The sequence below is a fragment of the Xenopus laevis genome, chromosome 1S, assembly GCF_017654675.1.
Source record: "Xenopus laevis strain J_2021 chromosome 1S, Xenopus_laevis_v10.1, whole genome shotgun sequence".
NCBI lineage: Eukaryota > Metazoa > Chordata > Amphibia > Anura > Pipidae > Xenopus > Xenopus laevis.
This window is the reverse complement of record NC_054372.1, coordinates 84,384,509-84,410,476: the sequence shown is the minus strand read 5'-3', so window position 1 is coordinate 84,410,476 and position 25,968 is coordinate 84,384,509. Positions and strand designations below refer to the sequence as shown.

Genomic DNA, 25,968 nt, shown 5'->3' with positions numbered 1-25,968 from the left:
TATATGCAATGAAAATGGTGTAATTTTCTTATTTGTTGTTTTTATATATATGAAAAAGGAAAAATAAAGAATATATATATATATATATATATATAGTCAAATACAAGAGTCCTCTGCACTCAACCCATTATCAATATATTTAAGACAGCGACATTTTGTGCATACTGCTACTAAAAAATGCCTTACCCTTTAAACAAAACAGGGATTGTTTGTCCATATATTGCAATATATTTAAGCTGGCCAACTACGTCAAAGTCATCCCATATCTGGCCAGTCCTATGCTCAATTTTATCTGATTCATTAAGAATTCTATTGCTTCATTATACATTTTACAAAGGGACTTGGTTTTACCTGCAACTTCACTTGCTGCTTTCAAAGTAAACCTCCATACTTGGCTGCCCTTTTATTAGACACCAGTGGGATCACCTGACTATAGCTGGGAAGGGTGGGAGCTACAACATGGAGCTGGTCACTGCTCCTGTATAAACTATAACAAACAAGGGAAGGTTGTGCTCACCACTATTTTTTAAAACCATTAGGCGGGGGTGCAATGAGGCTGTGACCACAAAATACATATAGTCAAATACAAGAGTCCTCTGCACTCAACCCATTATCAATATATTTAAGACAGCGACATTTTGTGCATACTGCTACTAAAAAATGCTAATAAAAGGGCAGCCAAGTATGGAGGTTTACTTTGAAAGCAGCAAGTTAAGTTGCAGGTAAAACCAAGTCCCTTTGTAAAATGTATAATGAAGCAATAGAATTCTTAATGAATCAGATAAAATTGAGCATAGGACTGGCCAGATATGGGATGACTTTGACGTAGTTGGCCAGCTTAAATATATTGCAATATATGGACAAACAATCCCTGTTTTGTTTAAAGGGTAAGGCATTTTTTAGTAGCAGTATGCACAAAATGTCGCTGTCTTAAATATATTGATAATGGGTTGAGTGCAGAGGACTCTTGTATTTGACTATATGTATTTTGTGGTCACAGCCTCATTGCACCCCCGCCTAATGGTTTTAAAAAATAGTGGTGAGCACAACCTTCCCTTGTTTGTTATATATATATATATATATATATATATATATATATAAAAAAATATGTCAAAGATCAAACCAGGGCACTGCAGAGGATATGGTAGTGTGGGATGCTGGTAAGGCTTGTGCCAGGGGCTCCTATATCTCCCTTATTGCAATGGTATGGCTGGAGGCGGAACAAGCTCTCTCTTTTGCGTGAGACAAGCTAACTAAAGCAGAAGCACAGAGAGACATTGACCTACTCCTAAAAGAGAAATATTTGCAAAGAGAATTCTACAGCAGCCTGGTATAATAAAGGCGACAAGAACGGGAAATTATTAGCATTGTTTGCTAAAGGGGATGTGCCCAGAACCACGATAAGAAGTGTTAAATAATGGAACTGATGAGATCATGGATCCCGATCAGGTGATCACTTCAGGAAATACTTCCAGCTGACATTTAAACCCCCTCCAAATGTCTCCTTAGAGGGTTTATCCGACTATCTGAATGCTATAGATTTTCCAGGGGTATCTCTAGAATTGGCAGAGCAGCTAGAAGCAGATATTACAGTAGATGAAATCAAACAAGCAATCAATACATTCCCCCCTGCACCTGGCCCCGATGGAAGCCCAATAGAATGGTATAAGAAATATACTGATTTCCTTGCCCCTAAATTGGCAACATTATGTAATGGGACTAGCGAAAGAAAGACGTTACCTTATTATGATGATTATGTTACATTAATCCTTAAGGCAGCCAACCCCTGAATAGTTGTGAGTCATATCGCCCTATATCCTTACTCAACTCTGATGGGAAGATTTTCACCAAAGTCCTAGCTGATAGGCTCAAGCTGGTAGTACCAGAGCTGATCCATCCAGATCAAATGGGCTTTATGTCCACTAAAGCTACAGATATTAACTTTACGGCGCCTATATACACTAATTTGACTATCCAACATGGTAACCTGGGAAGCAGAAAAGTGGTGTCTCTAGACACGGCAAAAGCCTTTGACACGGTCCAATGGCAGTACCTTTGGGAAGTCTTAACATGTTACAAATTTGGCCCTAGATTTAAAACCTGGATACAGGCACTCTATGCCCATCCAAGGGCAAGATTCTTAGTGAATGGGAGGCTGTCAGAGAGGGTATGTATGGAGAGGGGCACCCGACAAGGCTGTTCCCTCTCTCCAATGCTCTTTGCCTTAGCCATCGAACCCCTGGCCATCCGGATTAGGGCAAATGAGGAAATAGAAGGCCTACGAATAGGGAACATAATTGAGAAAATTTCACTTTATGCGGATGTTATTTATACCTGGCAAACCCACAGCATGCCTTAGACAATCTTAAAGTGGTCTCTAAATTTGGCCAATATTTGGGACTTAAGATTAATCAGGCTAAATCAGTTATTTTTCCTATAGATACCCTCCAACCCCTGCTTATTGGTTCAGAAGAAGAAGACGGTGCCATGATGACTGCAGCTCTCCTGGACGATCTGGACCCTGCTACACCCTGGTTAGCGCCCATCCAAACACACACCTTTCCTACAAAGGGAAAGTTGGTGGATCCATAGGTTAAAAACCTTAGTTCCACAAGGTCTAAATGTGGATTTTAACCTTAGAGCCTTTTTGGACTAAAAAACCAAAATAACCTCCTATCCATTATCCCTGTTTTAAAGAAATTAGTTAAATGGGAAAACTTTCTATGAATAAATTTTTATGGTGTCCTGATTGCAACTATAAGTGAAATTTTTAAATTGTAATTTTTAAAAATATATTTTTTAGATTGTTTATAATATATTGTGAAGCATCATACATGAATGTAATGTGATTAATGTGATACAAAGAAAAACTGCTTCATTTTAGTATAAAAAGGAGTTAACAGAATATTGTGAAAATGTTCTAGAGAAATAAAGTTTTTTGAAGGGATTTGTTGAAAAAGAAAAAAACGATGGGACATAAATCAGCAGCAGAGAGCAGGAAACGTCATCGCTCAGGAGGAAGCCGATAGGCGAAATGCGTCAGCGTGATTACGCTCTTACGCTCTTACCTTGCAGAAGCGCCGAGCGTGTTTACGCCTGCGATTTGGAGCAGCGCCGCTTGTGATCTTTAAAAAAAAGCAGCACAAAGTTCCAAGGGACGCCGAGGAAACCTAAGTGCCAGAAGGACTTTACAAGGACATTTCAATGCGATATACCAGAGTGTGTTCGTGAGTGTGATTTTACTTTTTTATTAAAATGTTTTAAAAACGCTTCTGCACAGGATATCTGTTTTATCTCCCCATCAAGAGATTCAGGAAGAAGGAGCCTGGATGAGAGACCATCCTGTTTGTGTTTCACAATAGTTGAAACTCACTTCTTGTGAGTATATAATACCAGCGGAAAGCAACAATCCGATTTATGTTGCTAACCTCACTATCCCTTAGTTACGGACCCACCCACCCCTGTCTGTTCTATTTTCTTCCTGTTTAAAATAAGGGTGAAAAAGCTTAAAAGGAACACACCTGGTGATTAAGTTAATTTAACACACAAGTGTATGTTCTTTTTGCATCACAATAAAAAGTGTTTTAGTAAGGTCTGAAGGACACCGTGGGTGTATTTTACTTAATATTGAAATTACTACACTATATAAACTTTCTGTTATCTCCCCCTCCTCTCTGAGGGAGACAGCAACATCGTTTATTTCTGTGACACACTTATTTTAGCAATACACACATTCACAAACATACAATTTTGGGGGATCAGGGGGGTCACAGCACTCACACACACTTGTACACGCATACAACACGCAATCTGTCAATTGTACACACACACTTACACTATGTTTTTTTTTATCGCATCGTCTGTTTTTTTTGCCTGAAACAACTGTTTTATTGCCATTGAGAATATCGTATTCGCTAATTGCACTGCACAATTCCTTTTGTATGTTATTTCAGTGCAATTTCGGTGATGCTGGTGCATTTTTAGCCATTTTATTGCATGTTTAGCCATTTTATTACATTTCAGCAAAGGTGTTGTTTGCTTATTTCTGTCCATAAAACCTATTTGGCCATGCTAAAATATTCAAACTTTGATTCTAACTGCTGATTGCACTAGGCGAAGAAAAAAAAGCATTGATTTTTGTGGTTTTGTTGGATTTTAGTGATTTTATACCATTTCACTCTGTTCTTTGTTACTTCATTTTGCCCATGGAAATTCTGTCTGCTATATGTCCATTTGGTGGTCTCTGTGTGTGTGAAATAGTTTGTTAAATCTATGCATTGGGCATTAACATGTTTAGTAGACCCCTGGCATTCATATTTAGGATGCCTTTTGCTTGTATGTATTGAAATGTGGGGTATATAATTGGATAAAATGCAAGCTTTGTGAAATTTCATAAAGAATGTTATGTTTAGCATAACTTTGCAGTTTGGTAGTTTGCAGTAGAAAGACGTATTTACCCGTTTTAGATGTGTCAGAATGTGTACTTTTGGAAAATATTTGGTTTTCTAGGGTCTCCATACTGTTAAGAGGTCTTATGGTGCATAATGCACATAACGGGTGCTTGTATTGTAGCAGTCAGTGTCATACGTGAAAATTCATATGTACTATTTTCATTTGGGGGTCTCTGTAGGCCACCTAGTTTGGTAAATCTTTTCATATCAGACATCAAACTTTTCAATACACCCCTGGCGTTCATATTTAGGATGATTTTCGCTGGTACGTTACAAAATGTGGGGTATATAATGGGGTAAAATGCAAGCTTCGTGACGATTTTCTGAACAGGATTCCCTGTGAGGATTGTCTGAACAGAAACCAGGTCTGGGGATACTGACCAAAGTACCCCATCTATTGCCCACTGGTCAGCAAATTCTTTCAACCGACCAGTAAACACTGCTTGGGTGTTGTCTGCTTGGATGCGGGAACGCACCAGTACCCGGAACAAGACCTCCGCTGGCAGAGGATTCCCTCCTTCCAAACATTGCTTTCTAGATTTATGAATGGCTAATTTAGCTAAAGCCAGGAGCAAGTTGGAGAGAAGGTCTTTCTCTGTATTATCCCAGGACACTGGGTGTCCAAAAATATAAACATGAGGGGAAAAGTGTAACCAGAACTGCAGGTAAAGCAGAGCCAATAGAAGTTGCAGTCTGGCACATGTAAAATAAGCATGAAACACAGACTCTCCTTTGCCGCAGAATGGACAAGCAGCTGGGGAGTCTATAAAAAGAGCTAAATACTCTCTGTTGCTCAATGCACCATGGAGGACTTTCCAACTCAAGTCTCCAGTGGTTCTAGGCACCAAACTGGAATAAAGAGCTTGCCACTGAGGTCTTTCACCCTCATTAAGCACACATCTCCAGATGGTATCATAGCGGGAGATGAGGGCAAGGAAGTGTACAGTGTGAAGCATTAGAGAGTACAACAGCTTTCTTGTTATATCATGAAAGCATGTCAATGTAAAATTCTCCAACTGGCTCAAGTTGGGGGAAGGAGGTGCTTGAGGGAATTGATGGGTTTTGGGTGCTATTATTATGTCTCTCCAGCATGTAAAACCCCATCAATGAAGGTGTGAGAATCAGCAGAGATTGTGTCCTTGATTTCCTTGAGCAGATGGTGTGGAACCCTAGTGGTGAGAGTCCACCGAATCTGATTTCTCAAAATCCAGGAGATCTCCAACTCTGGTTAACTAAGCCTGGCAAAGACGGTGGCAGATGCTGGTGGATTCCAACATCCTAGTCCTAAAAGATGGATTGTATAGGGGCTCATTTAGAATGTCTTCCCCTTGAATGGCTCCTTTCCTTAACACAGAGACCATGCTCCAGGTCTTTAGAGTGTCTTGAGAGGCTTCTTAGGAAACCCTCATGTTCAATGACAAACAATTGCCGGTCATGCTCCATATTTCGTACCTGGCGATAAAAGCTCAATGCTAGGGTATACCACTGTGGAGAAGGATCTGAATACAAGTATCTCTGTATTTGCTGGAGATGAAAGGCGTGCACTTGAGAACATATGCACATGACTCCCTGCCCTCACTCTCTCAATGGGAGGCTTGAAACACCTGCAGAGAACCAGTGCTTTCCCATCCAGAGAAAGTCCAGTAACCTTCTTTGGATCTTAGAAATGAATTCTTGGGTTGGGCTAAGACCTATCAGCCGGTACCAGAGCTGAGAGGCCAACAGCTGATTGATCACAAAGCCCTCCCCCTCATAGAAAGTACTTTAGCAAAACCCTTCCACTTTCCCAGGTGGGTTAGAACACGCTCTTCAAGTTCAATGAAATTCTGTGAGACAGGATGCTCTTCAGCTGATAGGTAGACCCCTAAATATTTAATGATGTTACTCTCCCACGAGATATCATGAAAAGCAGGAGACAGGAAATCTACCTGTAGAGAACCCTCCAGAAGGCCTGAGCTCTTTGACCAGTTGATCTGGGCAGATGAGGCAGCAGCGTAGACCTCTTGACACTCTTGTGCCCGCTCAACATCAACTAGGTCCTGGGCCACAAGAATTACATCATCAGCATAGGCTAACAGAACCACCCTCATGTCGGTTTCTGTGAGCACCAGTCTAGTGAGCCTTTTCCTTAAGAGACACATGAAGGGCTCAATTGGCAGCGTGTACAGTTGTCCTGACAAGGGGCATCCTTGCCAAACTCCATGTCCAAAGGCCAGAGGTGCAGTCAGAGACCAGTTGATTTTAACCAAACACTCTGAAGAGGCATACATTGTTTTCAGGTAGACCACAAACTGTGGGCCAAAGCTATGGGCTTGCAGAGTGCCTATAAGATATTGGTGATCCACCCTGTCAAATGCCTTCTCTTGATCCAGAGAGAGAAAAGCAAGAGATAGACCAGTCCTTCTCGCAAAATGTAGTAAGTCTCGGATCAGAAAGACATTATAAGACATCAAAAATTGTCCGACCGGGGACTGTATAGGACTGGTCAGGATGAATCACTTCTGCCAGCACAAATTTGAGCCTGAGTAAGATAGCTTTGGCCACGATCTTATAGTCTGTGCTGAGCAGTGAGCTGGTCTCCAGTTCTTAATAAGGCGAAGATCCCACATCATAGGAAGTAGTGATAATACTGCTCGACAACACGAAAGTGGCAACTCACCTTTCTTGAGGGCCTCAGTTAGGACCCTATGGAAATCAGGGCCCAGAGTATACCAGAAGAACTGGAAGAACTCTACGGTCAGTCCCTCAAGCACAGGAGATTTATTATGGGGTATTAAACTGAGTGCTTGAGAGAGTTCATCTAGAGTGATTGGTGTCTCCAGCCTCTCTTTTTTCCTCTCACTGACCACTGGAAGCCCATTCCATAGCTCCTCACAGGCATCTGGAGAAAAAAGGTTTTGATAGAAGGACCAGGCTCTGTCCTGACCCTCAAGGGGGTGCCATTCTCTGCAAGAAGGCATGTGATTTGTGATTTGTTCCCTTTGGTTCTTCTTCTCCAGAGCACAGAAGAATCGCAAACCACAATCCATATCACAAAGTAACTGCATCCGGCTTCGCACAAAGGAACCACGAGCCTGTCGCTGTTCCATGTTACGCAGCACTTCTTTCCTTTCTAGTAGGTGCTTGACTGGGCTTGTGACATGAGATGGCTCGATATATATCCTATCAATCCGGGATTGAGAAACATGACTATCTCTCACCCTGACATAGGTGAAGGCATCGGTCTCTGGGTTCTGTTCTCTCCAGACATCAACCAAGGAGCAATTAGTTTTCGCAAAACTGACTCCGACGAGTCCCTTTTCTTGGGTACATTGCGGTCTCGAGCATCAAGGGTGTAATTAAAATCACCCCCTATAATCAAGGCTTCATCAGAGTCAATTGTCCATATAGGCTGACAAACTTTCAAAGAACCGTGCCCTCTCTGGTCCGGTAGTAGGGGCATACACATTTATTAGATTATATGTTTTACTTGACTCCTTAACCCAAAGATGACAGAGTTGGCACTCAGCACCATGCCCTTCCACTCCAGATTCCAGGTTGCTTCAAGCTCTGGATTGGTATGGGTCTCTTGGAGGAAACTCACAGAGTACCCTCCTTGACGAATAAAGTAGAGTACCTGAAACATTCGGAAAGGGTTCAGACAGCATTTGCATTAAGTGTGCTTATACTCAAGGCCATTACTGAGTGTTAAGAAGTGCTTCAGCCCTCACCGAATTGATAACTAAATGAAAATAATGCCACTTCTCCAGAGCCACATGCAGCAGCTTCACCAATTTAACACCAAGGGTGCTCTCAAGAAACTTTTTGAGTTCCTCCGCAGGGATGATTGGGGTAGAAGGATTTGCCACTCCTTTGTCAACCTCCTCTTCGATGTTCCCCTCATCCATGAGCACTTCCTGGTTAAAGGATTGATCATTTCCCCTCTCCACCAAAGCTTTGAGAATCTCTCCACAAAACATTGCAGGAGAAGGATCAGAATCACTTGTCCTCTGGAGACCCTGCAATGGCTCAGGTGTTCCCTCAACTTCCCTTGAAACATATTTGGAAGTGTTTGACACAGGAGCAACATAAAAAATTAGCTCCCCAGCAACAGGGGGAGCTTTGGAGGCTCGATGGTTAGCCTCTGCCCTCTCCACTGCCTCCTGGATGGCATTGGAGTCAGTGGAAGAAAAGGGAGGAGAGATCTTAGCATGAACAGTAGAGTTTGTCTGGCTACCCTTTTCCATATTAACAACTCCACCCTCACCATCCTCCCTAGCATCTGCAGGGTCCTGTATGGGGGTTAAACCCAATATTCTCCCCCTCCTGGAGTGAAATGTTCTGAAGCACTAAAAACTGAGGCTGATTGTAGTTCCCAAATCTTAGCACCCCAGGAACACTGACTGCCCACTCTGCAGGAGTCTCATTATGTGTCCCTTTACACTCCAGGGGAAGATCTTCCAAATTATTTGGAGGCAGATGCTGCACTCCTGACTCTAAGGGGAGACCCATACCGCCATGTTCAAGACCATTAACCTCATTATTCCCCACCTGGTCTGGAGGCAAGAGTGCATGGTCTGACACCAGTTGACCCTAACCAACAGTTGAATCAGACAATGTCACCACATGAGGAATTGAAAGACATGCTGCAGCCTTAGATAACTTAATTGAAGAAGGAGGAGGTTTGGATGTTGTATAGGTGGGTTGTGTAACAGCCGCCTTAAGGTTCTTTAGTGAAGGAGATATCCCCTTTGAGGACCCTGCTGAAATAGTCCCAGCAGGATAAGATATTTTATTTGAGGCACTGGGGGCAGGAACAGGGGCTGTGGTTTTAATATGCTCTTTTGGAGCCACTCGAGTGTGCCCCAGGTTCTTGCACTGGAAGCACCTCATTTCCTCTGTGCTGAAGAATTTTATATAGCACCCTTCAAACGGAACCCCAAAAGTCCCCTCAATAGTGTCTTGCCCTAGAGGTAAAAGTAGTTGCACCTGCCTTTTAAAGGAAAGGATATGTCTAAGTCTGCTCTCCTTACATCCCAGGGTAATTTTAGACATATTTGATTTTAACTCCCCAAGGGCTTGCAGGTGGGGGTACAATAAGTGGTCTTGCAGGAAGGGGGCACATTAGATAAGACCACCCTTGTGCCCAATCCTTCTACGGGTTCTACAGGGACATAACTCCCTCCCACTGTGATTAACCCTCTGCACCAGAGCATGCACTGCAGTCCGCGTACAGGCAAAGATTATGGCTTTCCCATACATTTTACTTGCTGCCAGTACTGCAGAGGGGCCCACCACTTCAGTTGCGGCCTTTATATAAGCCTCTTTGCCATGAGTGCTTGACATAAGGCATCTGACCCTATGCTTCCTTGTAAGGTTCTCTACCCCAGCAGTGACTTCAGTTGCTGCCAGTAGCTACCAACAGGACAATTTGTATGTGCTAACTTCATTTTGGGGCCTCTAAATTTCAGATACTTTGGTAAACCTATGCACAATGGGCACCACACTGTTCAGTGGACCCTGGCAATCATATTTAGGGTGCTTTTTCTTGGTACGTGATACATGGGCGATATAATACTGGAAAGTTGAAGCTCTGAGGCAATTTTCAGATATTTCACCAAAACAGAAAATTTTGAGAAAGCCTTGTGTCTTTGTAATGTGTAGCAGCAAGTCATGGGTACCCATTTTAGATTGGGTAGAATGTGTACTTTCCAAAAATATATGGTTTTTGGGGTAAACCTATTTTTCTGTATTTTTACTCCACAAAAACTGCAGCTACTTTAAGTAGCTGAAGTTAAGTCCTAAACAATTTGGATTCGCTAACTTCATATTCGTGTCTCTAAATGCCAGATACTTTGGTAAACCTATGCACAATGGGCATCAAACTGTTCAGTGGAACCCTGGCAATCATATTCAGTGTGCTTTTTCTTTGTACCTAATACCTTTCAACACACACTGAATACAGGTAAGTAGCACTTCCATTATACTTAAATATACTTTGATTTAGCCTTAAGAGTGCTTCCACAACCCCCCGAATTTTGTTTATTGGCCTGAAGCTGTGGCTTAGCTTTATGTGGTTTTTAATAGCACCCCATACCCACCCCTTTATACTAATGGTGGTCCTATGCTTTTAAATATGGGCGTTGGGCAATCTCTCTCTCTCTTAAAAGCCCTTACTGGTGGGGGAGGATTCAGCCTTCAGATTGAAACCAATGTTCAACACACACTGAATAAAGGTAATGCTAATATGCAGAGAAGTATCTCTTTTTATATTATGACCTGAGATAAGCAAGTTAGGGACCGCCATATGGGGTTTACCTTGACATGGTATGGTTGCTTTTCAACTTTATGATCATAACTTTGTAACTAAAAACCCCTGTTTTGTAAACACATGCACTTGCATTTATACTGAATTACTTATGGGACAAGGGACCAGGGAAGTGTATTGTAAGTAGCACTTCCATTATACTTAAATATACTTTGATTTAGCCTTAAGAGTGCTTCCACAACCCCCCGAATTTTGCTTTTTCTTTGTTCCTAAAACAGTGTGGGATATGCGAAGCAGCAAAATAAAACCTTTGAAGTGATTTTTCAGAATTTTGAATTTTTTTTAATAAAAACCGCTATGTTCAGACAAGCTTTGATGTTTGGTAGTTAGGAGTAGAGAGACATAGGGGGAAATTTACTAAAGGGCGAAGTGGATAACGCTGGTGAAAATTCGCCAGCGTGATGTCATTTCGGCACTTTGCGGATTTACTAAAGGTAACTGGCCTAAGTTTGCGGGCGTAATTTTGCAAAGGTGATAGACTCTGGCGCAACTTCGCACTCTAACGCCAGGCAAATTTTTCGGTCTGGCAAAAGAGCGTTACTACGCAAATTCACTACGTTTTTGATTTTACTGACCGTTACCTCTATCGCCAGACTTGCCTTTGCCACCTCAGACCAGGCGAAGTGCAATAGAGTAGATAAAAAAAAAAAGTTGAAAAAAAAACGCTGGCGTTTTTTCCTATTTAAAGGTTGATAGACTGAAAAAGATAGTACATTTTTTTTGGGTACCCTCCTTCCCCCCTACATTTGCTAACATATGGCACCTAAACAATACTATGGGCACATGTGTAGGGCATTATAACAACTTTATATAATTTTATTAAGGTTCCTTGGCCTTGAGTAGTGTAATGTATTTGCTGCAGCATATACCATTGTACTTTAACTGCATCCGTATGCTAATTAGCCAACGCTAGCGTAACTTCAAACTGCTGAGCGTAATTTCGCTGGTGTAATTTCGCCAGTGTTCGGTACCCTGTGAGCAACTTCGGATCTTCGTGAATCAGCATTGTCCAGGTGAATGTACGCCTGGCGAAGTGTTGCGATGTGCGCGAAGCCAGCGATGTCGAATTTTCAACGGTTAGTGAATTTGCCCCATAGTTTACATGATTTTCTAGTAGACAAGGTATGAAGATCTAAATTACAGAAAGACCCATTATCCGGAAAGCCCCAGGTCCCGAGCATTCTGGATAATAGGTCCCATACCTGTACTTTCAAAATTCGGCAATATACTGCAGGGAGTCTTTACTGTACAGAAGTCCTAAATCTCCTTAAAACTATACATATCTGGTATTGGCACGTTCGAGAGACAGAAAGCTTTCCAAAACAGTTGGATTTTCATGCATAAAATGAAATATTTTTCTGGTATAAATTCAAATACTATGAAATATAGTAATTTTTCATTTTTTTGGTATTTAGCGCTATAAATCTTTTTGAAGAGGTGGAAATACATGAAAACTCAGGCAGATTTAGGAAGCTTAGTTTCTCCCGAAAAAACACAATGTATAGTTTTCCTAGGTAAACAATAGATTTCCCCTCAGAAAATGCACCTAAAGTGAGAGAGCACAAAATGTTTCAAAAATGGCTGGCATTTTGCGTAACCAAAACGTGGAATTCTGCAGGCAAGGGCTATTGTAATTCCAGGAATTGAATCACATTTGTACTCACAGCAGCAAAACAACTGATTGCTAAAACGTGGAGGACTCCATACCTTTCAATTCCAAAAGTAAAAGCACGTATAACGGCAATAATGGTAGTTGAAAAATGTACCTCTTTTTTATCAGGGGACAAATTTATACAAATATGGCAACCATGGGCCACCAGTTTGGGACTAAGTTTATCATCTCTTTCGGCATAGGATCAAACGCCTTAGAAAAACTCTATATAATTGTTTGTAGGTCTATGGCAAAAGATGGCCTCTTGAAGATTGTAATTATATACTATTCGCTAGTATTCGTTTCCTAGCAGGACAGAGCTACACAAACAATTGGAAGAACTAGAAACAATTAAAGAAAAATGGGCAACAAGTTGGGTTTAAAGTTGTATGTTTATTATTTTTGTACAGACAAATGTGGACACAACAGTCTTTTTATTTTTATGCTAAATTCTGCATTTGATTCTTGTGTAATATGAAAATATACAGAAAGAATGTATTTTACAATATTTGAAAGAAAAATTAAAACTCTAATAAAAAGATATATAAAAAGCTAAATAACTAAAAAAAACACAAATAATAAAGAATTAAAACCAGTTAAAAAAAGGTGGAATATTATCTTTTTCTGCCTTTTTGTTCCAGCCACCACAAGGGTTCCTAGAGAGGCTTTATGTCTCGGAAAAGAATATTAATTGTGAAATAATGAAAATATTTCCAGTAGAAAACCTAAGTTAGAAATATATATGTTTCATATTTATTCATTTTAATGGATGTTTTTTTGTGAAATAATTTCTCTTTACTAGAAAGAAATTTTGAACAGTCTTTTAATAAAAATACTATACAAACCAGAATCTTCTTCTATTTCTTATTATACAAGAAGGAATAATTTCCAGGAAAGGAGTCATAGCAAATGCAACAGGAATATAGATCCTGTTCCCAACCTCCAGATTGTAAATACTTTCCAACAAGGCCTACAACACGTGCAGCAGAATATGCAATCACTTTATTCAAATATAACCTTACTAAAATATAGTAAAGAAAAATGTTGTGTTGAATTATTTATAATAGGTTTAGGTGACTGCAACAATTACACCAATATATAACAGGTCGCTGGGACACCAAGTAAGATATAATTAATCCTTATTGGAGAAAAAGCTTCTCCAATATATTTAATTTAATGAATAAATCATTTTTAATATTAAAGGACAAGTTAACCCCAGTTAAGTTGAAACACTATGCCACATGTGAAACAAGCTATGTCATTTACTTGCTTAAATGTCCCTGTGGTCTAGTATATATTGGTCAAACGAAAAGATCTGTAAAGACTCACATCAAGGAACACAAGGGAAATATACGTAATTTTAAAAAAGGAACAGACACTACAGTGTCTAGACACTTTAATACTGCTAGTCACAACCCATCCCAGTTAAGGTGGGCAGTCTTGGAAGTAGTCAAACCCCCCCCCCCCAGAGAGGTGGGAACATTAATAAAAAGTTACTACAAAGGGAAGATTACTGGATTAAGAGACTTGACACATTACAGCTAAAAGGCATGAATGACAGTTGGAGTGTAAAATGTTTTCTTTAATGCTGTAACAATGTTGCCTATGATTGAAACTGATGCTGTATTTGTTTCCTTTTTGCAGATAAATATCTCTGTGCCCAAGATAGATACAATATACTCATTTGTTTGGCTAATGGTAAGAATACTGGGCTTTTCCTTCCTTCATATTTAACACAAGATTATCAAGCTTTTTTATAGTAGGCCCTAATAATGGGCAGTACTATGTGTGAACATTTGGACTTTTGAAAGCTTTTAAGAGTTTTTTGTACAAAAAGTTTTCTACTGAACAGTTTTTCTACTGAATGTTTTTGTATTTTTTTACTCGTTTGGACACTATGATATTACCTTTTTCATACGAAATGTGGCTATATGGTAATGACCTGTACCTAATTAAGGTAACCCACACCTACCCTGTCTGATCTCACTTCCTGCCTATACCTTTAAAAGTTTGTGACCATTTTGTTTGTTTTACACTTGATGAAGGGCGAGCAGCCCGAAACATGTTGTGAAAAATAAATCACTTAGCAGTAAATCTGCTCTGCGTGCTTTCTCTCAATTCCTCTGATTTAATTGGATTACCGTGTTACACATGGAGGGGGGGTGTCTTACTGAGATGGACCCTAGAAATAACCCCAATACCCAGTCATCCCTACGTTGTGTTCCCTACGTTGTGTTCATTTATTATCAGTTAAAACCAGATATAAGACAGTTTTTCCTGGTAGGTTCTTGAACTACCCTAAAATAAAAAGCTCTCTCTGACTTGGCTGCCCAATTAATTTTTTAATTGAATTTTCCCTTGAAACCTTCTTTCACACTATGGCGATTGTCTACGATGACCCGCGATTTGTAAATTACGCCAGGGAAAACGGGATGTGGAGGTGTTCCACCAGTGGGCTGTAGAAACTGGTTGGAACGACATGGCTCTTTGTAGCCATTTCCGCATAGGGCTCTCAGATTCTGTCAAAGACAGCCTAGTAAATTATCCTCTATCTACTAACTTGGATGATCTCATGTCTCTTGCCATCCAGGTAGATAGAAGACAGAGGGAGAGGAGGGGTGAGAAGGGTACTTCCTTTCATACTGGGTTTACCAATGCCAAGTCTTCCTTTCCTAATGTGGTTGCCAATGTTAAACCTCCTAGTCCCTCTGTGCCTCTATCTCAGGAGGAACCCATGCAATTGGGCATATCCCATCTATCTCCTGAGGAAAAGGCTCGCAGGCGGTCCCAGGGTTTATGCATTTACTGTGGGGAAAAGGGTAATTTTCTAAACAAATATCCTAAGAGGCTGGGAAACTTCCAAGCCTAAATGGAGAAGGAGCTCCATTTGGGTCGAGAAGTTTCCTCTCCCCATTTTTCCTCTAGGATTATGTTACCGGTTAAATTAACCTGGCCTTCGGGCTCTGTAAAGGTTTCCGCTTTTGTGGATTCTGGGGCTGAGGGGAATTTTTTGGATGCTGCCTTCGCAGTCAGGTTTAATATTCCTTTAACCTCTTTAAATCCTCCTATGAAAATCTTAGCGGTTGACAACCCTTGGGGACAGGTCTAATAACCAAGAAGACTGTGGTCTTGTCCATGTGCTCGTACAACTTGCATTGTGAGGGCTTATTCTTTTATATTATTGAGGGAGCTTCTTCTCCTCTAATATTGGGGTTACCTTGGCTCCAAACTCATAACCCACATATTGACTGGGTAACTGGGGAGATTCTTCAATGGGGTTTAAAATGTGGTGGTTCTTGTATTCCTCAGGTGGTGGCAGTTACCTCATTAGAGGGGTTACCTGCGGCATATGCAGAATATGCGGACGTGTTTTCCAAAAAGACCGCAGAAACCTTACCCCCACATAGGCAGTATGACTGTCCAATCAACCTCATCCCTGGGTCTACTCCCCCTCATGGTAGAACTTACCCTCTCTCCTTGCCTGAAGCCCAGGCAATGAGAGAATACATCAAGGAAAACCTTGTAAGAGGTTTCATCAGACCCTCTAGTTCCCCTGCTGGTGCGGGTTTCTTTTTTGTTGGTAAAAAGGATGGTGGTCTTTGTCCTTGTATAGACTACAGAGGTCTTAGTAAGATCACCGTAAAAAAAACGTTACCCCCTTCCTCTGATTTCTGAATTATTTGATCAGGTTAAAAATCCCAATATTTATTCCAAGCTTGATCTTCGAGGTGCATATAACCTCATCCGTATCAGGGAAGGGGACGAGTGGAAAATGGCCTTTAACACCAGGGACGGCCACTACGAATATCTGGTAATGCCATTTGGTCTTTGTAACGCCCCCGCAGTGTTCCAGGAATTTGTCAATGACATATTCCGGGACCTGCTGGGGTCATTCGTAGTGGTCTATCCTGACGATATTCTAATTTTTTCTTCTAACTTGAGTGACCATCAAAAGCATGTTAGGGAAGTGTTGCTCAGGTTAAGGAGGAATAATCTTTTTGCTAAACTTGAGAAATGCACCTGGGATCCTGGGAATGTTAAGGCTGTACTGGACTGGGTCTCGCCTCTTTCTTTAGCGTGCAACCCAAAGGTTCTTAGGTTTCGCCAATTACTATCGTTTATAAAAAACTTCTCCCTGATTGTGGCGCCCATCACAGATCTAACTAAAAAAGGTGCAGATCCAAGTATGTGGTCCCCCGAGGCTATTCAAGCCTTTGAATTTCTCAAAAAAGAATTTGTGTCTGCCCCCATTCTTCGTCACCCTGACACCACCCTTCCTCATTGTAGAGGTAGATGTCTCAGAAGTTGGGGCAGGGGCAGTCCTTTCTCAAAGGCATCCAGTAACCAACAAGGTGCACCCTTGTGCATTCTTCTCTAAGAAATTTTCGCCTGCTGAGGCCAATTATGACATCGGGAATAGAGAACAGTTTGGTATCAAATGGGCCTTTGAGGAATGGAGACACCTATTGGAGGGGGCTAAACATATGATAACGGTCTTTACCAACCACAAAAATCTATTGTACATCGAGTCTGCCAAGCGGTTGAATCCTAGGCAGGCCAGATGGGATTTGTTTTTTACCCAGTTTAATTTTTCCCTCACATACAGGCCTGGTCCCAAAAACACCAAGGCAGATACACTCTTTAGGAGTTTTGAATCTAATCCGTCTGAACCTAGCGAGTTTATTCCCATCATTCCGGGTGAGTTAATTGTGGCAACTCTGGGATCAGACTTGTTCACTCTATTATCCTCAGTTCAATCATCTGCTCCTGTAGAAACTCTCTCTGGGAGCTTATTTGTACCTGAGGACTTAAGGGAACAGTTTTTAAGTTAGGCTCATAATTCAAAAATGGCGGGACATCCTGGCATCTCTAAGACTGTGTTCCTTTTGTCTCGCAACGTATGGTGGCCTTCCTTTAAGCAAGATGTTGCTTAAGCAAGATTCTTGCCCTGTGTGTCAGAGGTCAAAATCCTCCAGGAATTTGTCGCAGAGATTGTTAAGGCCACTACCTATTCCTGACAAACCCTGGTCCCATCTTTCAATGGATTTTATTGTTGATCTTCCCCCCTCTCAAGGGAAAACTGTGATTTGGGTGGTGGTAGCAAAATGAGCCACTTCATTTCCCTCCCACACCTCCCTTCTGCCAAAATTTTGGCTGAGTTATTAATTTCTAATATTTTTAAGTTACATGGTTTTCTGGTCTATATTGTTTCTGACAGAGGGGTACAGTTTGGTTGGAATCGAATTATCATTTTCTACTGCACATCATCCTCAAACAAATGGTCAAACTGAAAGGGTCAATCAATCCCTTGAACAATTTCTAAGGTGTTATGTGTCTGACAACCAGTCCTCATGGGCTGAATTTGCTTACAATAATGCAACTCATTCTTCTACTGGTCAATCTCCATTTTTTATTGTTAATGCTTTACATCCCAAAGCATTTTCTTTTTCTAGTTCATTGTCCCCTGTACCCTCTGTCAATTCTTCTGTTAAACAGTTTGCCAAAATTTGGTCTGGGGAGCACGACTCTCTTTCTGCAGCTACGACCGCTCAGAAAAAGGCAGCTAATAGGTCTCGTAGAGAGGCACCCAAATATCAGGTAGGAGACTCTGTACGGTTGTCTACAAAAAAACATCAAACTTAAGGTTCCCTCACTGAAGTTGGGGCCCAGGTTTATTATCCCATTACTGAAATAATCAACCCTTCTTCTGTTTGTCTCAAACTACCTGATAATTTTAAAATTTCTAATTCCTTTCACGTTTCTCTCCTAAAACCAGCCTCACATGTGCGCCAACAGTCTTTTCCTCCCCCAGTGTTGGTAGAGGGTCAGCCTGAATTTATTTTCCAAGAGTTCCTTGATTCTCACCTTGCTATGGCCCTGAGGAGAATTCTTGGATTCCAGTTTGTGAAATTAGGGCTGATCGTCTCAGGAAACAGTTCCATCTAAAGTTTCTTGAGAGACCTGGGGGTCTAGTGGCCCCCCCTAGAGGGGGGGTAATGTAATAAAAGACACTCATCCTGGTGGTCCAGTGGTGCGGCGGGCGCCATCGGCGGGGACACCCGCCACGCCACTCCTCTTTGGCCGCCATATTGGATACGTAGGGCGCTCGCGTCTCGTTCCATATATTGATGCGGACTCGCTAGTGTGATGACGCCGACGCGCAATGACACGAAAATCAAGCACTATATAAGGCTCATTCGGGCTTTCAGACCTTGCCCGTTATAGGATCTTGTTCCTGGTGCTTCTGTGCTATTGAGCTTCTGATTTATCTCTGTTTTTAATTCCTGTTGTGACCCCTGCCTGGCTATTGACTATCCTGACTTCTGAATCCTGACCCTTGCCTGATTACCGACTTTGATTCTGCTTAGCCCTTCTGATTGACTTCCTGGTTTGACCCTTGCCTGCCTGACTACGTTTATTCTCTGCCTGCCCCGACCCAGCCTGATCTGACTACTCTATTACCTAACGCCTTGTACCACAACCTTCTGCCCAAAGACTTTGCTTACAGTTGTGCCCCTCTGCCTGTCTAGAACCCCTCGTCTTGCACCTCTTGTTTTAAGACCTGGCGGCATCTGAATAGCTGAGGGCTCCACCCGAGGCCAAAGGCGGCTGCTACAGGCAGAAGCATAAGCCAAGAACAGGGTGCTTGGCATTCATTCTAGATTTAGGGTGCCAACCGTTACATTTGTATACCGAACGGTTTAAGAATCTGATTAGAGGATCAAAAGTAATATTAAAGAGTAGGGTGGACAAAGGACAAATTTGTCATGTTCCCCTACATAGAGATTGCAACAGTCAAAAAGATTCACATTATCAAAAGCTTTCTCAGCATCTAAAGAGGACATTTTGTACTTATTAGATGAATAAATGGCACCAAAGATAGCCTGAATATTCTTAATACCTGATCTCTTTCTAATAAACCCATTTTGAAAAGGAGAGATGATAACAGGAAGGACCTCAGCCAATCTATCATCTAGAATCTTAGTAAAAATATTGAAGTCTTGGTTGATCAAAGAGATTGGGTGATAAGAAGAGGTTAATAATGGGTCTTTTCCTTCCTAGGGAATGAGATGTTACAAACTATACTTGACTGTAAAGTTTTATAATGCAGCTAGATTTCAATAAAAAGATTTGCATGAAAGAAAGAGGCTTTAAAACAAATAACTTTATAAAAGGAGGAGGGGAGACCATCAGGGTTCATTAGCCTTAAATTTTATTACTCTTGATTGTCTTAACGACTTTTTCCGTGGTGATAGAAGAGTTCAAAGTTACCAATTTATCAGAAGAAACTTGGGGTAAATTAATTTTAGATAAAAAGGCTAAAATCTTACCTTTGTCATATAAAGGACAGGAATAGAGGTTCTGTAAATAATCTCTGTATATATATATTGGTGATAACCTTAGGAGAATTAGTGACTTTATTCTTGTTATTTTTAATCAGAAAGGTATGAGAAGAGCTTTTCCATTTTTTGCCAGGTTTTTTATGAGGTTTGTTACTAAGGTTTTTAAAATCTAGCATTTGAAAAAGACAAAAATAAATTATCTCTCAAATCTTTCCATTTCTTGAGGGCCTCCATAACATTTTTAAATTTGTTAGCATTGGAAAAATTGTAAAATTAAGACTCTTTCTTAAAAACTAAAATTTTTAAATTAAGGCTCTTTCTTGTTGTTTACTTAACAAATAGAATTCCTTATTCACACTTTTTAGAAAGGTATTCTTAAAAGCAGTGATCTCCTCTCTAATAAGACACTTCCAAGTATCCCAAAGAAAAAGGGGATCATTGTGATGGGTAATATTATATTTCATAAAGGAATCTCATCTGTTAATTATCATGCTAACAAAATCTGGTTTCTCAGAAGCCAATGGAAAGGACCAGGGAATATATGAATTATATATCCGATGTCTGGCCATTTTTAAGAATGTCAGTAGAGGCAAATAGGTAATCTATCCTGGAACCATGTTATGGGGGTGTTATAATTAATTAAAGTCTAACTCTGAGGGGTGTAAAGTTCTCCAAATATCAATTAGTCTGGTATTTTTTAGATAATTAGAAATTAATTTAGATTTATTAAAAGAAGGTTTATGGTTTAGGCCACATTTATCTAGGGAATTAACAAGTGCTTAATTGAAATCCCAATAATTAGCCATCTTGAGGTAAAGAGCCAATTTTTTGAGTTAACATGGAATAAAAGTCTTCTTTATTATTATTCGGAGCATAAATGCAACAGAGATTCCAAACTTTAACTTCAGTAAGAACAAAACCCATTGTCATCAATTTCTGAGTGTAATTCTCAGTAGGAAAGCAAAGAAGTAAACCAGTTGACCTTTAATATATAGAATTTCCAAATTGTAATCAGTCTAAAAGGACTTATAGGTGAGGAATCAACACTCTCCAATTATCACGAAATAAATCCTCAATCAAATTTGTAAAGTGCAAGTGCTTAGGGTCCAATAGCCCAATAAAGACAATACTACTCAGATTAAATACCTAGAATAAAGTGCTGTATAATGTATAAATTAATTACTGTTCCCAATTCATTCCATAAATTAATTAGAATAGGACACCATTATATTACATAGGTTGAGTGACCAATAATTTAATTAAAAATTGATTAACATAAAGTGCTCATGCGGAGATAGAGTTAATAGGATTCCTCAGAAAAATTAAATGTGAAAAGACATGATTAATCTGGATCCAGAATTAAAAATTGCTGAATTGGTTTAAAAAGGCCACTTGCTCAGGTTCAGAAAAAGGGTAGAAAATGGAAAATGAAGAATGGTGGAGTTGTCCCAAGAGGTAATGCCTATTAATTTCTAAATCCCTGGGACACCACAAAGATGGAGGCAGGCAGGGTAACTGTGACTGTGGTCTCGATTATTAAACTAGCCCTAACTATAGAATTTTGTAATCTGTGAAACTATTTACTGTATGTGACAGGACATAACATACAAGCCTTCCTATAACGATTTCCTGTTTGTCCTATTATGTAATTAACATTAGAATAGATATATGGAAAGTGTAGTAATGAAAATATGAAACATGCCCCACGCAAAAATATAAACTTTACTTTCTTAAAAGAAATAACAAGGAATATGAAATAGTTTACCAAATATGTGTTTATTATATCATTTTATGTAAAAATAATTTTTGAAGTATATTTTTTACAAATATAATTAAATGATACAATTTGAAAGTAAACATGATGTGCAATAATATTAAAATCATACAAAATTTATATCAAATGATTACCTGCTCAAAGACCTGAATTTTTCCCACTCTGAGGCTAATCGGAAAGGTTTCAAACTGGGTTTTTTGTCTGCCTCTGGATCAACCAGCAGTTAGGCAGGCTAGTTTTTGACAAAAGGGTTTAACTTACGGATTTGTTTTTTAAGCCTCATCTACTATGAATTTCTGGTTGTTAGAGAAATGGTAATAATATGATCAGTAGGGGCAGCCTATCAGTAAATTATAACACATTCAAGAGAATACATGTGCTCTTGCTGCATTTCTGCTTTTATTGTCACACTTTTTCATCTGCTGTTTTTTCTCTTGATGCATAAATGCAAAAATGTATAAACATATTCAAATTGGCAACTGTAAAGCAAGAGCTTGCAATCAGTACTAGATCTGCTGTATAACAGTGCATAGCCGCATCCTCAACATTGGCATAATATTAAAGCTAGATTGAACTCAAACACACACATTCATTTCCCTACAATACATAATACAACATACAGTAAAAGAGTAATCACCAATGATTTGTAACACAAGTCCAAATATACTCTGACCATCTGGTTCTATAAAATATAATATCATGGATATTTTAACATGCAGTTAAATAACCCAGCCTGGAAAAAAAAAGTTGTCTTTTGATATGTGTTTTGTTTAAACATGCACAGAATCACAAGCTCATCTTATCTTTATTCATACATTAGATAAATAGAAATCATCTCTTGGTTCAAAAAAATACTGCATTGTTTCAGCACCTAGAGATTTGAGATCCCAGAGTTTAACATTTTACTGCCAAATATTTTACTGCTAAAATGAAATATGCAATGTAAACATATATAAACAACAAAGCATATATTGTGCTGTTTAAAAATCTAATTCAAAAGCATAGTGGGATTAAGTACAGCATGTGACTTAGTTTCAGCATATACAAAAAGAGTGTGAGTTGGAATGTAGGTGAAAATTCTCAGCTACAGCACATACATCTCCTGTTCGTGAAATGTCTCCTTAAGGCACCAGGATTGGTGATACCCTGTGTTTCACCTGCATAGACACAGTTTTCTATAATCAAGGCACTTTAATATAAGTATATACTGTATGTTCAGTATAAAGATATAGAGGATTGTTGAGATTTAACATAAAAGGCACATTTCTATTTTAAGTAAGTCAAACAACATACCTCAAATATACTTAGTTTCATATAATAAACTTTTGGTCTTAAATAAAGGTGGAATATTATCTTTTTATCCCTTTCTGTTTCAGGGATCATGAGGTTCCTAGAGAGGCTTTATGTCTGGCAAAAATATAATTGATAAATGATGGAAATATGTCCAGTAGGAAACTTAAATTTGACTTATGTATTTTTTATATTAATGAATGTTTTCTGTGAAATATGTTTTCTTCAATAGAAAGACATTTTGAACAGGCTTTGTATAAATATGCTCTAAAAACCAAAATTTTCATAAATTTCTTGTATATAAGAAGGCACTTGTTTGTCATATCCTACACTGATCACCAGCTTCAGATGTTACAGTGAAGGAGTGTTTTTATTCATAGTTAACTGTAGATGATGAGGTCTGATGATATGCTAATTGAAATTAGTCATTGTTCCAATCCAATACTTTCTCTGGCTTCTAGCATATCTACTAATCATAAAAATAGATTTGTGTTATTAGACAGATATACAGAAAATTTCTTATTTTTAGTTTGTTTTAGTTTGGCCCACTCATCATCATTTTTTAATCATAGTTTCAAGGTACATTACTGATAATAATAACATTTTGACCATTTACATATAGAAATGCCACCGATTGCAAATAAATTGGTTCCAGCAAGTGGCCCTTTAATTCGTTGCAGTCTAGAAGCATGTTGCCTACCATCCCTGTTAATAATGGAGATGTGGTAAAAGAAAAAAAAAAAAGAGTGTAAAGTGGTGGAAGTATATATGATGAGGGATTCTTCAACACACAATCTCTTTTATCTGTAAGGTGCTTTGAGGCCTTTTCAGGTGGAGAGATTTTTTTAACATACTTTAGCCAAAAAAGTAAAGATTAACTGTATGTTATAAAAGGTTATGCCTTTTATAGCTTGTATCAGTCTGCGTGTATAAAGCAGGATGCAGTTTTATAAAACAAGTTATTTTTTGCACCTACAAAACGAGGCCAAATTTAAGCAGTGCCCGACAATGACAATTACAATGTTATAACTGTCCACTGAACAATTTTACCTCATTAAATGTGAATTTTTGTTTACTGGGTTTTTCTTTACTACCTTTACATTTTCTCATCACTGTGTAAACATTCATAAATAAATAGCAGCATTATACACAAGTAGTACAATCATTTCCTGGTGTGTGTCACTAATTTGGTCAAATACATGAACATTTTGTAACTGCTTGACTCCAAATCTTGTGGCTATATTGTAAAAATATTTTTTAAAAATTCTGTAATAAAATTTGGCTGCTGAAGGCCACATTCAAATATGTTAAAGCCATTTTGAACAGTCATTAATGCATTTTAAAGTCTAAAAACATTAGCCTGATGGAATACCAACATCCACTGTGATTTTTACATAAAACGGAAGCTTTTCTGTCTTCACTACTTTATAGGACAGTGAATTAATCCCATCTTTATCCATAGTTTGTCTTGTTTGTGAAATCAAGTCAAACCTAGAAGATTAAGAACATTATTTAGATACTTCAGCAAGCATTTGAAAAAGATGCAATTTTTTTAAAAAAATCCTGATAAAAAACAGATTATGGGGCAGATTTACTAAGCACGAGTGAAGGATTCGAATGATAAAAAATTCGAATTTCGAAGTATTTTTTTTGGTACTTCGACCATCGAATGGGTCAAATTCGATCGAATGATTTGAACGTTTCGAAGTAAAAATCGTTCGACTATTCAACCATTCGATAGTCAAAATACTGTCTCTTTAAAAAATACTTTGACTTCATACTTTGCCACTTTTCGCCACCGAGGTTCAATGTTAGCCTATGGTGACCTTCCCCAGCACTTTTCTACGTTTTTTGTGGTCGAATAAATATCCTTCCATCGATCGCTTAAAATCGTTCGAATCGATTCGAAGGATTTTATAGTTCAATCGAATGATTTTTATTTGATTGTTCGATCTAAGGGGCAAATTCACTAAGATGCGAAGTTGCGCCAGGCGCAACTTCGCCGCACTTCGCCAGGCGTAGTTTCCCAAGCGCTTTGCAAATTCACTAAAATCCGAAGTTGCGCATAGGGGTAGCGTAAGGTTGTGCTAGCGTTGTTTCGCTATATAAAGCGAAGTTGCGCTAGCGAAGGCTAATTTGCATACGGCGCGAAATTCAAATTTCAATGGAGGAACACGTATCTGCACTACAAATGCCTAGAAAACCTTCAAATCTGCAAATAAAAATTTTATTTTGCCCTACACATGTGCCCACTGTCTAGGTAAGTTGCCATGAGTCAGGAAATGTAGGGGGGAGGAAGGGGAGCCCCAAAAAATTTTCGATCTTTTTCAGCCTATCAGCCATCATGTAGAAAACACGCCAGCGTTTTTTGGGACTTCGAAAAAATTTTGACTTTTTTTTAAACAATCCCTATCTACTCTATTGCGTTTCGCCAGGTCTGAGGTGGCGAAGGAAGTCTAGCGTAAAAGGTAGCGTTCACTACACTGCGCAAGTTAGTGAATTTGCGTAGTTTCGTTGCTAGCGAAGATTCGCCTGGCGTAAGGTTGCGAAGTAACACTAGCGAAACTACGCCAGCGTTCGTTAGTGAATTTGCGCAGTAGCGAAAATGCCAAACGCTAGCGAATTAACGCTAGCGTTCGGCGCTTCGCGCCTTAGTGAATTTGCCCCTAAGTATTTGCGGTAAATCCTTCGAATTCGATATTCGAAGGATTTTACTTCAAGGGTCGAATTTGAGGGTTTTTTAAAGTCGAAATCTGCCCCTATGTCTTCATACTCATAAAGCACAGAAAACACCACTTAAGACTGTTGAAGCGCTTAAAGAAACAGTAACATACATGTTAAGTCAGATCAGCCGATTAACATTTGTGTACACAGTGAATCCGGCCCTTATTTATAAAATTGCAATTTATATTGCCAATGGCATGTTACTAAAAAAGTATATTATTATGAAAATGGTTTATCTACATGAAGCAGGGCTTTACATATGAGCTGTTTTATGTAATATATTTTCATGAAGACCTACATTTTTCAGGGGGTATAGGTTTCCTTTAATAATTTGCAACAACCCTGAAGCTAAGCTTCTAAGTAGCTGCTCAAAGCAATTTGTGCAAGTGTGTGTCATTAACACTGCTAACAATATCAGAGAGACAGGA

General features: G+C 39.4%; 1 protein-coding gene across 1 annotated transcript in view; it reads right to left on the bottom strand.

Moving 5' to 3' along the window:
- Positions 1–21,509: 21,509 nt before the first annotated feature.
- The window catches only part of b4galt1.1.S (UDP-Gal:betaGlcNAc beta 1,4- galactosyltransferase, polypeptide 1, gene 1 S homeolog), a 65,358-nt gene continuing 60,899 nt past the window's right edge, over positions 21,510–25,968 (bottom strand). The window contains exon 7 of the mRNA XM_018243539.2: positions 21,510–24,307. Within this exon, the coding sequence (XP_018099028.1) occupies positions 24,172–24,307 (136 nt within the window). The 3' untranslated portion in view covers positions 21,510–24,171. The remainder of the gene's footprint in view (positions 24,308–25,968) is intronic.